Source organism: Phocoena sinus, chromosome 1 (assembly GCF_008692025.1).
Source record: "Phocoena sinus isolate mPhoSin1 chromosome 1, mPhoSin1.pri, whole genome shotgun sequence".
Classification (NCBI taxonomy): domain Eukaryota; kingdom Metazoa; phylum Chordata; class Mammalia; order Artiodactyla; family Phocoenidae; genus Phocoena; species Phocoena sinus.
This window is the reverse complement of record NC_045763.1, coordinates 4,346,725-4,361,931: the sequence shown is the minus strand read 5'-3', so window position 1 is coordinate 4,361,931 and position 15,207 is coordinate 4,346,725. Positions and strand designations below refer to the sequence as shown.

The following is a 15,207-nucleotide window of genomic DNA, read 5'->3' as shown; positions in this document are numbered from 1 at the left end:
ATGAGGTCATACTGCTTTAGGGTGAGTCCTACATCCAACATGAGTGATGTCCTTGTAAGAATAGATACAGACACACATGGAAGACGCCATGTGAAGACAGAGGCAAAGGTTAGGTAATGAGCCTGCAATCCAAGGAATGCCAAGGACTGCCAGCCAGCAGCAGAGCTGGGAGACAGGAACAGAACTCCTTCAGAGCCCTGGAGGCAGCGCGGCCCTGCGGACACCTTGATTTGGACTTCCGGCCTCCAGATCTGCGACAGAATAAACTTCTGTTGTTTTATGCCACCCAGTCTTTGCTCCGGCCGTCCTGGGAAACTAACACAGCCCACAACAGGAGCGTGATAAACCTTGGCAGAATAAATCCTCTTCAAAAGCTATGGCTAGAATGTGCCCGTGATGCTGTATCCCTCTGAATTCTTCCCAGCAACGGCAGGAGGGTGAAATTACTGTTTGCAGATGGAGAAACTGCGATCCTCAGCTAGCCCTCTGGCCTTGACCCTGCTTCTCCGGTGCCTTGCAGACCGGGGTGGATGAACCGCAACTGATGGGTAGTCGGGGCGAGGATCCGAGGCAGCCTGCCTGCAATCGACAGCCTCCTCCAAGATGCAGTGGGCAATGAACTCTGCTGGCCCGCTGGGCAGTGCAGGCGTCCGTCCGAGCAGGGATCACAGATGCAAACTCCCCCACCAGCCAGTTCTCGAAGCTCAGCTCAGAGCCCCAAGCCTCCCTCCCAGTAGCTAGCCCAGGGTGCGGTGAGTAATACTTAACCCTCAAAAACTGCACGACAGAAAGCCAGCCAGCTAGGTGCAGCTTCTAGGAGCTTCTCCCAGTACCAAACGCAGAAGCCCCACCGGCCAGGCAGGTAAGGAGAGGGAGGCTGGTGCCTGGTGAGGGTTTAGTGGGGTGGAAGGGGGCTCAAACACTGCCAGGCGTGACCAAATCCTTTTATTTTTCAAGAGAAGCCAGAAATCCAGGATATCGGGGAGCGGGGTAAGTTCCGATTTTCAAACGTTGGCAATGAACCCCAAAGGTTTCAGATGATGAGCAGGCCAAAGCTAACCTCCATCAGTCAGCTGCTGTCTTCCGACTAGGAAAGCTCATTGGTGGAGGAGTTTTCTGGATCCATCTGCAGGGAGGACTGGCTCCTCTCCTTCCTCTGCCTCAAGTGTAACAATGTAGCAGGAGCTCCCCTGCGTCCTCCTCCGGGTCCTCCCTCCCTCCCTCCTCCTTTCTTTGCCTCCAGAGCTGCAGGCACACCAGGCTCCTTCCCTGGTTACCTGCTTTCATCCTTACTTTTCCAGGATGTGTCCCACCAGGCCGCCAGAGCTCTGCCCAGGAGAGGACCGTGTGCTGGGCCCCGCAGGTTACACAGATGGTTTAGGCGTGCACGCTGTCTCCTGGGAGGGTTCTGAGCGAGGTGACCCAGGGCCAGGGCTTTTATTTTCATATTTCAGACACACACATATTTTCTTATGTCCCCATCGTGCTCACAGGGAGGGTACCACACTGTAGGTATTCTTTTGCATTTTTCACTTACAATACATCCTGGAAATAGACCCATAGCAGTTCGTGGAGATCTTCTTCATTCCTTTAAAACTTGTTTTTAAAAATCAGGGTAAAATATACATAAAATTTACCTTTTTTTTTTGCGGTACGCGGGCCTCTCACTGTCATGGCCTCTCCCGTTGCAGAGCACAGGCTCCGGACACGCAGGCTCAGCGGCCATGACTCACGGGCCCAGCCGCTCCACAGCATGTGGGATCTTCCCGGACCGGGGCACGAACCCACGTCCACTGCATCGGCAGGCGGACTCTCAACCACTGCGCCACCAGGGAAGCCCAAAATTTACCATTTTAAACTTTTTTTTTTTGCTGCGCCACGCAGCATCTTAGTTTCCCAACCAGGGATGGGACGCGTGTCGCCTGCAGTGGAAGTGCCCAGCCTCGATCGCTGGACCGCCAGGGAAGTCCTCTAACCATTTTTAAGTGTACACTTCAATGGCATTAAGTAGATTCTCACTGCTGTGCAACCATCCCCACCATCCATCTCCAGAACCTTCTCATCGTCCCAAACTGAATTCCGTCCCCATCAAACACGAACTCCCCCTCCCCTCCCCCGGCCCCTGGCCCCCACCCTCCTATTCTCACTCTCTGTGATTCTGGCTCCTCTAAGTGCCTCACATGGGGGGGATCATACAGTCTTTGTCCTTCTGTGACTGGCTGACTTAGATGCCCTCAAGCTTCATCCGTGGTGTAATGTGGCAGAGTTTACGGGGCTGGGTTTTGAAGGGTGGTTAGGAGTTTGTCAGGCAGGCAGGAGGAGGGCAGGTGGAGCAGGGGGCGTGGCAGGCAGTAGGGCTGGTGTGTGCCGAGGAGCGCAGCCTGCTGTACCTGCTGCACCTGTGGTCTTGCCCGTCCTGTGCTCAGGTCAAACACCTGGCCACCCTCCACTCGGCTTTCTCTCAATCCAGGATCAAAACCTTTAGCCAGTCCTATAAGCTCCCGCTTGCAAACGGATCTGGAATCTGACCGCTCTTGCCTACCTCCAACCGGGCCCATCTGGTCCAAACGGGAGCACCCCTCGGCTGAGTTTTTGCGGTAGCCCCATAACTCTCTCTGCCTCTGTCTGTGCCCCTGCCACCCCTGCTAGGCAGACTGTGGTCCACAGACCAGCAGCATCAGCATCAGAGATGCGGAATCCCAGGCCCCGCCCAAGACCTGCCTCATCAGATCTGCCCCAGCAGATCTCCGGGGACTCGTGCACACGGTACAGTCTGAGAAGCACCTCCACCGGCCATCCGCAGTGCAGCAGCCAGCCTGAGCCTAGTAAGACCTAAGTCAGGGCAACCTTCCTCTTTGCTAGAATCCTCCAGTGGCTTCCATGCCACGAAGGGTCAAAGCCAAAGTCCCCACCAGATCTGCTCCCTCACCTCTGACCTCATCTCTTGACACCCCCTCCCACCATGGCCTCACGCAGGTGGGCACACACCTGTCCCCTTGGGCTGGAACGCTGTTTCTCTGGATCACCAGGTGGCTCACTCCCTCACCCCCGCCTTCCTGGATCGTCCTGTGTAAACCTGGAGCCAACACCCCAGTCCTTCTTTCTCTGTTTTCCTGTTCTCTGTGGTTGACTAAACAGTGGTTCCCCAAAGATATCAGGTCTCTGGAACCTGTGAATGTTACCTTAGGTAGAAAAAGGGACTTTGGAGATTTGATTAAATTAAAGGAGATTCTCCTGGATAAGCTAAGTGGGCCCTAAATGCCACCACAGGTGTCCTTACAAGAGGGAGGTGGTGGGAGATATGACACTGACAGGGGACAGGGACGTGACCACAGAGGCAGAGGCTGGGGTGATGCGGCCACGAGCCGAGGACTGCAGGCAGCCCCCAGACACTGGAAGAGGCAGGAAGTACCCTCCCCTGGAGCCTCCACCGGAAGCGTGGCCCTGCTGACACCTTAATTTCAGCCCAGTGATACTGATTTTGGACATCTGGCCTCGAGAACCGTGGGGGAATAAACGTCTGGTGTTCTAAAGCACACAGCTGGTGGTAATTTGTTTTAACAGCCACAGGAAAGGAATGCACTCTCCCTCGTATGTTTAACCTTCGGAGATAAGATGGGCTTATGATCTGTGATCTGTCCCCCTCTCCAGACAGAGAGCAGCCCGAGGGCAGGGACCTGGAGCTCGACGGGTGCTCAGCCGGCATGAGCTGAATGGAGGAAGGAAGAAAGACGTGAACACAATCCTAAGTACACCCAGGACAGTGCCTGGGTGACTATGGACAGAAAGAGAACTGGGGAATCTGGGAATTTTCAGATTTTCTGATTTTGGGACTTCTATGATTTGGGTGTGATTCCTCTTCCAGGTTTTTCTATGTGACTATATGCTTTTTCCCTGCAACACGGCAACTCTGACATACACACGGCTGTCTCTGCTGTTTTCCGTGCTCTCTCATCATGGTTCTGTCCCCTTGTCGGTCATCAAAACATGACTTCTAAAGACTTCTGCTCTGTGGGTGCATCCTGCATTATGTAATGGAGCTTCTATTTGGTGACTTTTCAGTTATTTCCAATGTCAAGAGTCCCAGAGGCTGGAGGCAGAAGGAACCTCAGATGACACGTGGCCACCTCCTGTCACCCCCACCCCGGGGACAGGGAGGCCATCCTGCCCCCGCACGGTTCCCCGGAGCTGAGAGCTGGCGGTCGGCTCTGAGGCACAGAGCCCAGGTAAGATCCCTCTTCATCCCTCTCCAGGTGTGCTCAGTCTCGAGGCTCTGCTTCCACAGAATGATAATAAAACACCTACCTCCTTGGGTTGAAAGAGGATTGAGAAGCCATGATAAATGGAAAGTTTAACTACTATTCTTGTTGAATTCTTATTGCCCAGGCTGCTGGGAACACATGCCCGAGGGGCAGTTTTCCACCTGAGCAGCTGTGTGAGGTCACAGAAAGGGCACTGAACTAGAGTTTGGAAAGATGATTCTGTCCGGGGCAGCTCTGGTACTTGGCCACGTGATCTGAGGTTTACTAACACCGTCTGCTCCCCGTGTCCCTGCCCAGCCCACAGAAGCCTCCCTCCCTGGGACGACAACCCACAGATATTTGCAGATGCTGCTGTGACCCCATAGGACCGGGGATGGCAAGGCTTTTCTGTAAAGGGCCAGAGGGTAAATATTTTAGGCTTTGCTGATGGTCTCTGTGGCAACTACTCCACTCTGCCCTCATAGCATGAAGGCAGCCACAGACCATATGTAAACGAACTGGCGTGGCTGCCTGCCAATAAAACTTTATTTACAAAAACGGGCTGTGGAATTCATAGAGGCAGAGGGTGGATGAGAGGTTACCTGGGGCTGGGGGGTTATTGCTTAATGGGTACAGAGTTTCTGTTTGGGGTGAAGAAAAATGCTGGAAATAGACTGTGGTGATGGTTGCACAGCAAAGTTAACGTACTCATGCCACTGAACTGTATATTTTAAAAATGGTTAACGTGGTACATTTTACGTTATGCTTATTTTAACCCACAAGAGAAGTGGTTAAAATGGCAAATTTTACATTTCATGTATTTAAGAAGAAAGAAAAAACAAAAACAAAACAAAACAAAAAAACCAGGCTGGGGACCAGATGTGGCCCCCAGGCCATCACTTACTCACATTTCCTCAGTCCTGCGGGGGAACGCCACTTTGCCATAGTAAACCCACCAGTTCCTTGTTTCTGTGTCTCTCTGGCATCTGGGCCTGGCATCCTGCACACAGGAGGTAACTCTAAAAACAGGACTCTGTGTCTGGATTCTGTGGCATGCCAAACGCCTTCCTTTGGACATGAAGTTTGCAAGGAATACAGTGTTCCAGGTGGGGTCACCCAGGCCGGAGCGGGGTCCCAGCCTGCGCCGCTCTGGGCTTGGGCAGCACACGTGTTTTCTCTGCAGCCCAGGGGGGTCCTTGCTTCCTGTGGCGCCAACCCCGCTGGTGCAGACCTGGCAGCCAGCTAAGGGATAAAATCCAGGCATTCTTCCTCTGAACCGCGGAGAGGTGGGCCCCTCAGACTTGATGTGTTGATTGTTTGGGACACTAACTATAGGGTTTAATAGGAAAATTCCACTGGCTCTTTCACTCAATCATTTTCACCCGCCAGGATCTTTTAGAACCCCGAATCTGTCATGTATTGTATCCGCTGTCCTCCCAGCTTTGTGTCATCTCGAAACGACTTCCATCATCTTCAGACATGTCACCATGTCCCTGATGGAGCCACGGTGGAGGCCGGAGCCAGCTGTGGCTGCCACTGGATCATTAATCAATACTCTTTGGGTGTCATGGATCTGTGGGTGAAAAAGTCACCTAACTGGACGGTTACCATCCGGCCACTTCTCTGTATCTTTCCCACAAGGACAATGCACACAGCGTAGCTAATGCCATTAGGAAATGAAGTCACATCCTCCACAGAATTCTTCCACATCGAAAGGGTAACAGGCGAATTAGACACCACACACTTATTTGGGGTAGACCACGTGGGCTCCGGGGCTCCAAACTTCTAGGTGCTTGGAAGCAATCTGGTGGCTGAAGGTGAAACAATTCCCTGCATCTTAAAAACTCCTGACTTTACCTGAGATAGCCCCCAGAACCTTAAAGCCAGGGCAAATAGTTCTACCACAGCTACTGTCATAAAGACAAAGGAACGGGAATGCAAATTAAATGCATCTAGATTTCGATGGAAGCCAAGCTTTCCCTTTGAAAAAATAACGGAGCAATCACAGTTACAAGGTCTCAAGTGAACTCACTTATTCGTTTTTAAATGCAATCTTTCCAATAGGAAGTAGAGCAGACATGAAGACAACTTCTTGTGCAGAGGTTCAGAGCTCTCTGAGCAAAACCGCTGTTCCCACTTCCACGATATTCACTCCCTGCCCCGAAGTGCCACACCAGCCTGGGAACACTGTCTTCTCCAGGACAGACGCTGGCTGCACTGAATCCCCAGTTGTGGAGAGAGAAGCCCCAGCAAGTACATCCCATGGCAGTGCATCCCATTCACGATGGCTATGGGGCATGGCCAGTTAGGAGCCTGGTCAAACATTCAGCTACTCGGTCTTCGTTTTGCAGCAAAATTTCCAGGATCTAAATTCTAAATGACCTCAACAGATATTTATTGACGTTTCAAATTCACGAGCGCATCCTCTGTAGGAGTGGCAGAGAATTGCATCGGGCTTGATGATTTGGAAAATGTGCTCTCCCTGAATTCCTCTGGTAACCGTGGGATAGGTGTTCTGCAGGTGAGGAACCTGATTTCTGGACTTTAAGGGACTTGCTAAAGCCCCAGTGCACCCAGCCTGCTGGGTGTTGGCGCCACTACGGTGCTCACCCTTCCTGTTGTCCCCCAGGGCACCCTGGAGAAACAGTAGGAGGGGAGCCAAGGCGGCTGCCCTGAGCACCGACTACCTGGTGCATTTCGCATACTTTACCACGTGCCTGGGCTATGGGCGGCCCTCCCCGGGGCCTGGGGGAACGAGGGAGCCCCATCTTACCTCGTCCGTGATCTGGCCTCCGAAGGTCACCCATGTTCCTGATAGGAGAGATACAGGCTCAGGTCAGAGAATGGCCCCGGGAAGCCCAGTTCTCCCCAGGGTGCTTGGACCTCAGGCTGCAGGGCGCAGTGGGGCAGCCACAGGCTGCCACGCCGCTCTGCGGGAGCGTGTGCTTGGCATGCGTGGACACCTGGCCTTTGGGGCATGTCTCCCCTCTCTTGGAGCCAAGGAACCAAGGGGACAGTAAGTGCCCAGAGCAGGCAGCTGACTGCAGGGCTTTGACATGCTCGTTGGCGCTCAAGCCACTGCAGCTCCTATTCCAGGGACATGTCGTGGGCAGCGGGACCAGGGCTGTCTCCCTGAAGATGTGCAGGGCTGACAGCCATGCCCTCGCGTTTGCTGGGCGGTGTGTGTGTGCGTTGTGTGTACGTGTGCACCGTGGAGGCGGAGAGACAGCGTGATCTGGGAACAGAGCTCATATCTGGCAAAAGAAGAAAAAGGGCAAAATCTGAGTGCCCCTCATGAGGGAATCTGTCACGTAAGGCAGGAAGATGCTGGTTCCCCGGGGGCAGGGTGCTTCCCTGATTTTCTGCTGCTGGGCAGTGGGCTGTGTGTGCAGAGGGCCCTGGTACTCCCCTTCACTTCCCCTGCTAAGGCTGCATCTCTGCCCTCCTCCCTCTCGTAGGCCCCTCCCCAACAGCCTCTTGGTTACCATGGCAACCGAGCATCTTCCCTCCCCCTCCCCAATCCTGGCTCTGGGTGCAGCTCCCTCCCCCACCCCCAGCCTTCCTGCCACCCCCGCTTCCTTGCGCACCAGTGGACCAAGAGGACCCCACACTCACCGAGCCCCAGGCAGGAGACCCGGAGGCCCGACTTGCCCAGGTTCCCTGGAAAACAAACGTGGCGTGAGTTCTCAGCGGCCAGGGCAGAACCCATTTGTTTCTACTGCCCAGCCTCCCGAACTGCCCACCCATCCTCTTTTGAGGCTCTGAAGGCAAGGGGTCCTTTGGAGAGAGGCCTTGCTGCCTAGCCCACCCTGGGGGTAAAGGGCCAACCAGGGCAGAGCCACGTTGCTGGCACAGGCCACGCTGTGACCACGGCAGGGCCCCGGGAGCCACCTCGGGGAGAAAACATGGGAATGGACTCCATCTTATTTCATGGGCTGAAACAAGACTGGTTTCAGGCCTTGTGGCCCGGATGCAAGGTTGTCCTCTTGTAAGAAGCCTTCTCTTGCCATTTCTTTAGTGTCACGTCTGTGGTTTTGTGTATCTTTACTCCCTCTCTCCGAGGGGTGGAGGAGAAGTTAGTCCCACATCACCTGGGCCACACATGCCCTGGGCCCTGTCTCTCTGCAGGAGGAAGTGGGGGCAGATGAGAGCCCTGTTGAAGGGCACTGGTGGCCCCAGAGCGGGCCTGACCCCCAGCCAGGGCCGCTCAGGAGGGCGAGAGCAAGATCCCCTGGCAGCACACGTCCTGATCAGACCCAGTGGCCACAGCTGAACAGACTGTCCAGGGCTCCATCACAGGCCCCCTGAGGCACCCGCCAGATGGGGCACATCCTGGGGTCCACGTGGGTGAGCTGCAGGCTGTCATTAATGTCCTTAGGAGGTCATGGAGGGCAGCAGTGCCCTGCTGAGGGCTGGGGATGCCGGTCCGTCCTGGCCTGTCCATCCCGCACAGGGCAGCAACAGGCCGGGTGGTCACTGATCCCCCGACAGCCCTGTGGGGCAGGTGCTTCTCTTTTCCTGATCTTCCCGTTTTACAGAAGAGCACACTGGACCTGCGATTTCACCAGGCTCTGAGAACATGCTCCCAGCCACGGAGGCGTGCTCCCCGCAGCCCCGGCCCTTTATTGGAGCTGCCCAGATGGTGAGGTTGACAAGTGGCAGAACGGGAGTCCACTTCCCTCGTGAGATCCCACTGCTGGCATCCCGGTCCTGGGACCAGCCCGGGGTGCGATACCCTTCTAGGCAGTGGGAAGCCAGAGAGCTGTGAGAGATGTAGTGGGTGAACCCCAGCCTCCTTCCCTAGGGCCGCCCGGCATTTCTAACTTCAGTGGATGCTCTGTCCTGTTTTTCTACCCTATGTGGCCCCTGGGAAGCAGGTGTGGGGCTGAGCGGGACCTGCCCTTCTCTGACATGGGCCCACCTGTGACCCTTCTGCAGCCTGGGTTTCCCCGGTTACAAGATCCCTGGACCCTGCCCACATTACAGGTGGTCGTTGGTCGGGGGTGGATAGAATAAACTTTGTAAGCAGTTGATAACAGTTTGCCAACCAAATTTAACGTCGTTCTAAACTGCCCAGCTTTCTTGTTAAATTTCCCATTAAAACCAGCCCAGCCATTGGCCCCACCGTTCCTACAGGGAATGCTGGGATTTTTCCCTGAGGACATAATCACAGCTGGTTTCTTTTTCGGGCAGGGGAGCAGATGGGCAGTGGCTACAAGCAGAGGCTCTGAAGCTGGAGTTCAAATTCTGCTTCGACCTTCCAGGCTTGTATGCCTGCCCCTGGGCATGTCATGTAACTGCCTGATGCCTCGGTGGGCTCGTCTGTAGAATGGGCTTGAGACGCTGCCTCTCTCAGGGGGTGGCCGTGAGGATGAAATGGGATAACACATGTGCCTGGGGCACAGGGTCACAGAGCACAGAACGGGGGACAGCAGCCCTTTCCTTAAACGAGGAACAACAACGGACAAATCCAACAGGCTTTAAATGTTACCGTGTTAAAAAGGGAACTGAAGTTTCCCCTTGTTTTTTTTCCCCCTATAAATCAGTGAAAAGCAGTGCCCTCAGCACTGCTTGCGTATTCCGACCCAGAGACACTTGGTTTGTGACCCTAGAAAGAGGCACGATTTGTAACTATGTGAGGTGATGGATGTTAACTAAACTGACTGTGGTGATCGTTTCACAATAGGTAAATGTATCAGGCCCATTATGTTGTACCTTAAACTTACACAATGTTATGGGTCAATTAATCTCAAAAATAAAAAACTGGGAAAAAATACTTAGAATATTCTTGATTTACCTTCAGATTTGCTATGAGAGATTTTCAAATACAATATGCATGAAATTCAAGGGCCGAGTAGTCACACACGTTCTTCAAGAGTTTTCTTATAAAGTTGAAACCATGCTTGGATTGATGTCGCTTGCTAAGCAGAGAGTAAACTTGTGTATTCTTGTGTTTGAGGAAATTGGAATTCAAAAGGAATTAAAAAAGAAAGAAAGAAAAGCACAATGACATCACCAATTAGACCCTGCATCAGGCCAGCCTCCATTTAGCAGGTTAGGTAAATTTTCTCACACTGGCTAGAAGATGCTTGTGGTGAGAAATTAGAACGTTGCTTATGAGCAGTCTGGTAATGGAGCCAAATGGACTAAAAGTTGAAATCAGTGGTCTTAAACGATTGTTGGGGTCACAGGACCCCTTTGAGACACTCCTTGCCTGGAAATGCTCACAGACACAAAAACCTTCAGAACCACTGTTTGCAATGCCCAGGCATCGAAGGCCTGGGTACGTTAGGTCTAGATAAATCCGGTGCCGGAAGGGAGGCTGAAGCCCCTGCCTCTGCAAAACCACCCCCCCCCCCCCCCCCTGCGTGATGGTGGGGGAACAATTTCCTGGCGAGGCTCTGTTGAAGGTCAAGTTCTAGGCATGTCCTCCTGCAACTGCCCTTTATCACAGTGGAACCAAGTGCTGGCACGAGCTGCGTGTTCAGGGGATGGGCGGCTTTAGCAGCAGACAGATGAGGACGCAGGACAGCAGGCTGAGCCCACCAGCGCCTGTGCCTGAGGAGAGGTGACACCCCCTCGCCCACCAGAAGGGGCTCCGCGTTTCCTCGGACGGGACGTAGAGTGTTTGGCCATGCAGCTGCAGCTCCACCCACCGCCCACAGGAATAATTTAGCAAAACTAGGACACCCAGCGACGCTGCAATTACCCCGCTCAAGTTGTTTCCCTGTTAAAATGATGGTATTAGTTCTGCCATCCGCTGCCAGGCCTCGGGAGAAGGAACGAGAAGGGACAGGGATCTCAGGGCTAGGAGCTTTAGAAATACGGCAGCTCAGTGGGGGTGGCAGAGCTCAGCAGATCACAGCCGCGGGTGGACCAGGGCTGGTGACACGCTGCCACTCGAAACTTTCAACACGCGAAGATCGTTTCCTATAGCTTTTCCTCCCCTAATTAAAACCTGACATCATGATAAACTAGTTGGCTACATCTCTCAACCCCAATAACGTTAGTCGTTTATTAATTTGCCTCATGTCCCTACTGGGGTCTGGAAAAATGGCTAATGAGGGCTCAGGGATTTAACCTTTGCTGGAGGAAGACAGTGACGCCCATCACGCAGCACCCCGACGCGCTGCACCCCTAAACACTGCACCTCAGACCTCCGGGCAATTACAAATCCCGTAAAAATAGCTGTTCAGGGCCTTTACCTTCAGCCTTCTGGGCGGAGGACAAAAATTATGATTCAGGTGATGGAAGCCAACTGGGTCTTGGTGAGCTGGCTTGATGGACAGGGTTGCCAGGGCATTTTCTGGTTGGTTGTCACCCTGCGGGGATTATCTGTTTTCAGCCCCCAGGCTCCAGGCTCCCTAAGGACAGGCCTGGACTTCGGGGTCTTTGCTATCAGATTGTAGCCGGCAGTTGCAGGGTCCCAGGGTGCTTGTTGGCGTAACGTGGGGCTGAGAGGTCCAGGCCCTGGGGCCAGACCCTCAGGATCAAATGCTGGTCCCTCTCCTTGCTCACGGGGCTTGGTGTACCCCTTCCCCCGCACTGAGCACCCCTGGCAAGGATGTGGCACCCTGGGGCAGGCCACACACCTTCAGCGTCACTGTGAAGGGCTAGCTTCTGAAGGAGGTGGTCAGAATTGGGGCAGATCTGGATCAGGTCCCCCTGCAGCTCCTACCTGTGTGCACCCTGGCTGTGGCTCTGGGACAGTCATTATGGAGCAACCCCATGAGACAGCTACCCCAAGGCAGGCACCTCATGCTCTGCGAGGGGATCCAGTGGTTTGGATTCTGGCTCCCATTTCAGCTGATATGAGATTACAAACCCTACAGGGAAATGAACCCACCTTCCTCCTGCCGCTGCCACGAAAAGCTCCCAGGGCCCTGCCATGTGTAAGGACAGGCGGGGGTCCCCCAGTGTGGAGGAGCTGGGGCTGGGATCTGAACCCACTTCCTCAGACTGCAAACCCTCTGGCCCGACGACCACCACACTGCCTGTCTTGCCCTCCCTGCCTCCACGTGTGCCACACGCACACACGTTCACATGCATGCACTCACACACAGGTGCACCCACGGAGACGCACACGTGGAGAGATGCGCACACACAGGTGTACGCACAAATGCACACGTGGAGGGATGCACACTCACAGGTACACACACGGACATGTACACACACAGGTGCACACACGGAGAGATGTGTGCTCACACACACAGATGCACACAGAGATGCACACACACAGAGGCATACAGTAATCTTAAGCCCTCAGGCTCCTTGACATATCTAATCCTCAGTGGATCTTAGGAGCTTGGGAGGGAAATCATGTCAATAGCCACATTTTCCATTTACGGGGTGCTTCGTATTTTTGGAAATGGTCTCACTTGTACTAACTCCTTTGATATCCTAGGACTGACTTAAAAGTCCCAGCGGATAACACGAATCTAAACTAAAAATAGATTCTGTTTACTCTTAGCCTTTGATTCCCACTGAACCAAAGATATAAACCACCAGAGCTTCTAGAAGAGAGAATTCTGCTCTGGACTGTCCTCACTGAATTTAGAGAATGGGAACAAAAGCCTTGTACCCCAGAGGCCCATAAAAGAACGTCAAATGTCCCCCAAGGACCAGGGAAGGAAAGGATACGGGTGGAGACGCAGAAGGACCCAGTTATTCCAGAATTCGTCTCAAGGATGCCTGGGACTTATGACACAGCTCCTTCACATGAGGTCCAACTTCTAGGCATTGGTTTTGTTTCAAGCCACACCGCTCAGTTGTTAAAGATTCCATTCTCTCAATACTTTTCAAGTTGGCACCAACACCAGCTAGAAACCCAGACATTCTCAAACACAACCAGACTCTTCTGCGGCTTTTTCTGAGGCTGGCCTGTGAGATCTGAGTCACTGAGAGCAGAGTTGGGAACCAGGGACCTAACTTAGCTTTTCCAGCTCATGCAGACGGTTTGTTGTAAGAACTCCCCTTTCCCCAACAATACCATTCTCGAAGCGCTGAAGGCTCTCAGTGCAGAGAAACTCATGAGTGAGAAAGGCTAGACCTCTAGCCTGGTGAGCCTCAGTACAAAGCCAGCCCTCCTTTTCCACGTGGGTACATCCACCGGGCACCCGAGCAAGGCTCTGGACGGAGCAAGGGGGGCATGCAAGGAACAGCAGGAAGGCCCCTGCCCCCTGACACTGGTGCTTTGCACGCTCTCTACGTACTAGTCATGGCGAGCGTACCCAGAGTGGGGGGGGGACTGGCCGAAGCAGAGGGACACACAGCAGCCTGGACTGAGCCCTTAGCAGGGAACCCCGGCTGCGGCTCTGTGCCCTGTGGAGCATCAGCCCTGCCTGCAGAGGAGCCCAGGCCTGGGGTCAGGCTCAGTTGCTGGGGGAAGATCTAATTCCATCACATGGTTCACCCAGTATCCCTGCCTATTAAACTGAGGTTTGTCAAGGTGGCTTGGCTGCAAAGGCATCAGACCACTCACGGGGCATCTTTGGGGCCTGTGTGCCCAGGGGGAGGGCAGGGGTCTGTGGCCGGTGCCACGGGGTTCCCAGAAAGAGGAAGCTTTACTTGGTGTCCAATATGGGGGGGGGGCTCAGCTATAGTGAGCCCTCCCAAGAAAAGAAACAAACGAGCAGAAGGAAAGAAAGGCACCATCACCCCCTGCAACCTGACCCTGAGCCTTGATTTTATCTTTCCCCGCATCTGCCAAGCTCCCCCAGACTGGGGTGGGAGGGCAGCCCCCGCCCCTGCCCCGCACAGCCGCCCCGCGCGCGTACCTATACTTCATCCCGGAGTGCATCACGCTGGCCTCGCCTGTGCTCAGGAGGCTCTGCACCGACAGCTGTCCCAGGCTCCGGGCCACCATGGCCACCGCGCGGAAATGGCTGCAGGTGCCCAGGCTGGGGCTGCTGGCTGCCGGCCGGCCCAGACGCTCCTCGGGGCCCCGGCCCTTGAGGCCATGCTCCGAGCACACGAAGGACACCTGCATGTTTCCGGCGCTCAGCTCCTGGCCACGTCCCCCCTCCTTCCGGGCTCTGAAGTCACCTGCCCCTGGAAGCCCTGCTCCGCCTGGGACAAGACTTTAACCAGAAGGTGAAGAAGCCACCAGGCGTTTGCTTCAGGAGTGCAGATTTCTGACGCAGAAAAGCCTGTGCGCTCTCCGGTGGAAGGGGGTGAAATTTCCAGAAATGTGCTAGAAAAGACCTGATCAGATAGAACTCAGAAATCGAGGGGTGGGGAGGGTGCCATTGCCTCTCCCTTCTCTGCGGGTCCTTCCTCTGCCCCGCCCTGGTCCGACTCTGTCCGCCCGAGCCCCCAGCCCAGCTGTGTTCGGCAGGGCTGGGCTGCCAGTAACTCACGACCAATGAGCGGCACCGCTGTCCCCTGACAAGGCAGGAGGAAGAGGGAGGGCACCTCCCGTCAGGGTGGCAGCCCAGGGCTTCGGGGAGCAGCTGCTTCTCCAGGCTTCCCCGAGTCTCTTGGACGGAGCCTGGCGTCCACCCCTGGCTCTGCGCACTGTGGCTCTTGGGACTCCCACCAAGTTAACGAGGTGACCGGCGAGAGGCATGGGAGGTGCAGGAGGCGATTCGTTATAATGACGCGGATGCGCAAGCCGCCCCGATCGCCCTGGCCGATCCCTGGGAGGTCGGCGCCGGCGCTCCAGGCTAACAGCTGCTCAGCCGGGACCCGCACAAGGGAGGCACTGCAGCCAGGTGGACAGCTGAGCGTGCAGGCAGCTGGCCTGGCCAGCTCTGTCCCCTGGTGGTTCCCACCCAGGAAAGTGGGGCTGCCACCAAGGTCAGCACAAGAAGTCGGATCACCAGAAATCTGGAGGAGAGAGGACCATTCTGTCTAGATGGTAATGCCGCAGGTGACGTTAGGAAAGAAGCCCGGGGTTAAGGGGTCAGAGACCTGAGAAGCTCCAGCACTCTGCACGGTACTTAGCTCTCGGCATGTGCTCAGTAAA

The 15,207-nt window shown here is 54.7% G+C and overlaps 1 protein-coding gene across 9 annotated transcripts in view; it reads right to left on the bottom strand.

Moving 5' to 3' along the window:
* Positions 1 to 15,207, bottom strand: part of KCNAB2 (potassium voltage-gated channel subfamily A regulatory beta subunit 2) — a 96,782-nt gene that overhangs the window by 19,683 nt on the left and 61,892 nt on the right. For 7 of the 9 annotated variants that reach the window (XM_032627591.1, XM_032627619.1, XM_032627643.1 and 4 more), the window contains 2 exons: positions 7,857 to 7,900; positions 7,015 to 7,052 (listed from right to left, as the gene is read on the bottom strand). In XM_032627591.1, the coding sequence (XP_032483482.1) occupies positions 7,015 to 7,052; positions 7,857 to 7,900 (82 nt within the window). Of the gene's footprint in view, positions 1 to 7,014; positions 7,053 to 7,443; positions 7,479 to 7,856; positions 7,902 to 14,009; positions 14,245 to 15,207 lie in introns of those variants that run through there. The other 2 variants (XM_032627665.1, XM_032627654.1) reach the window with 2 other exon arrangements.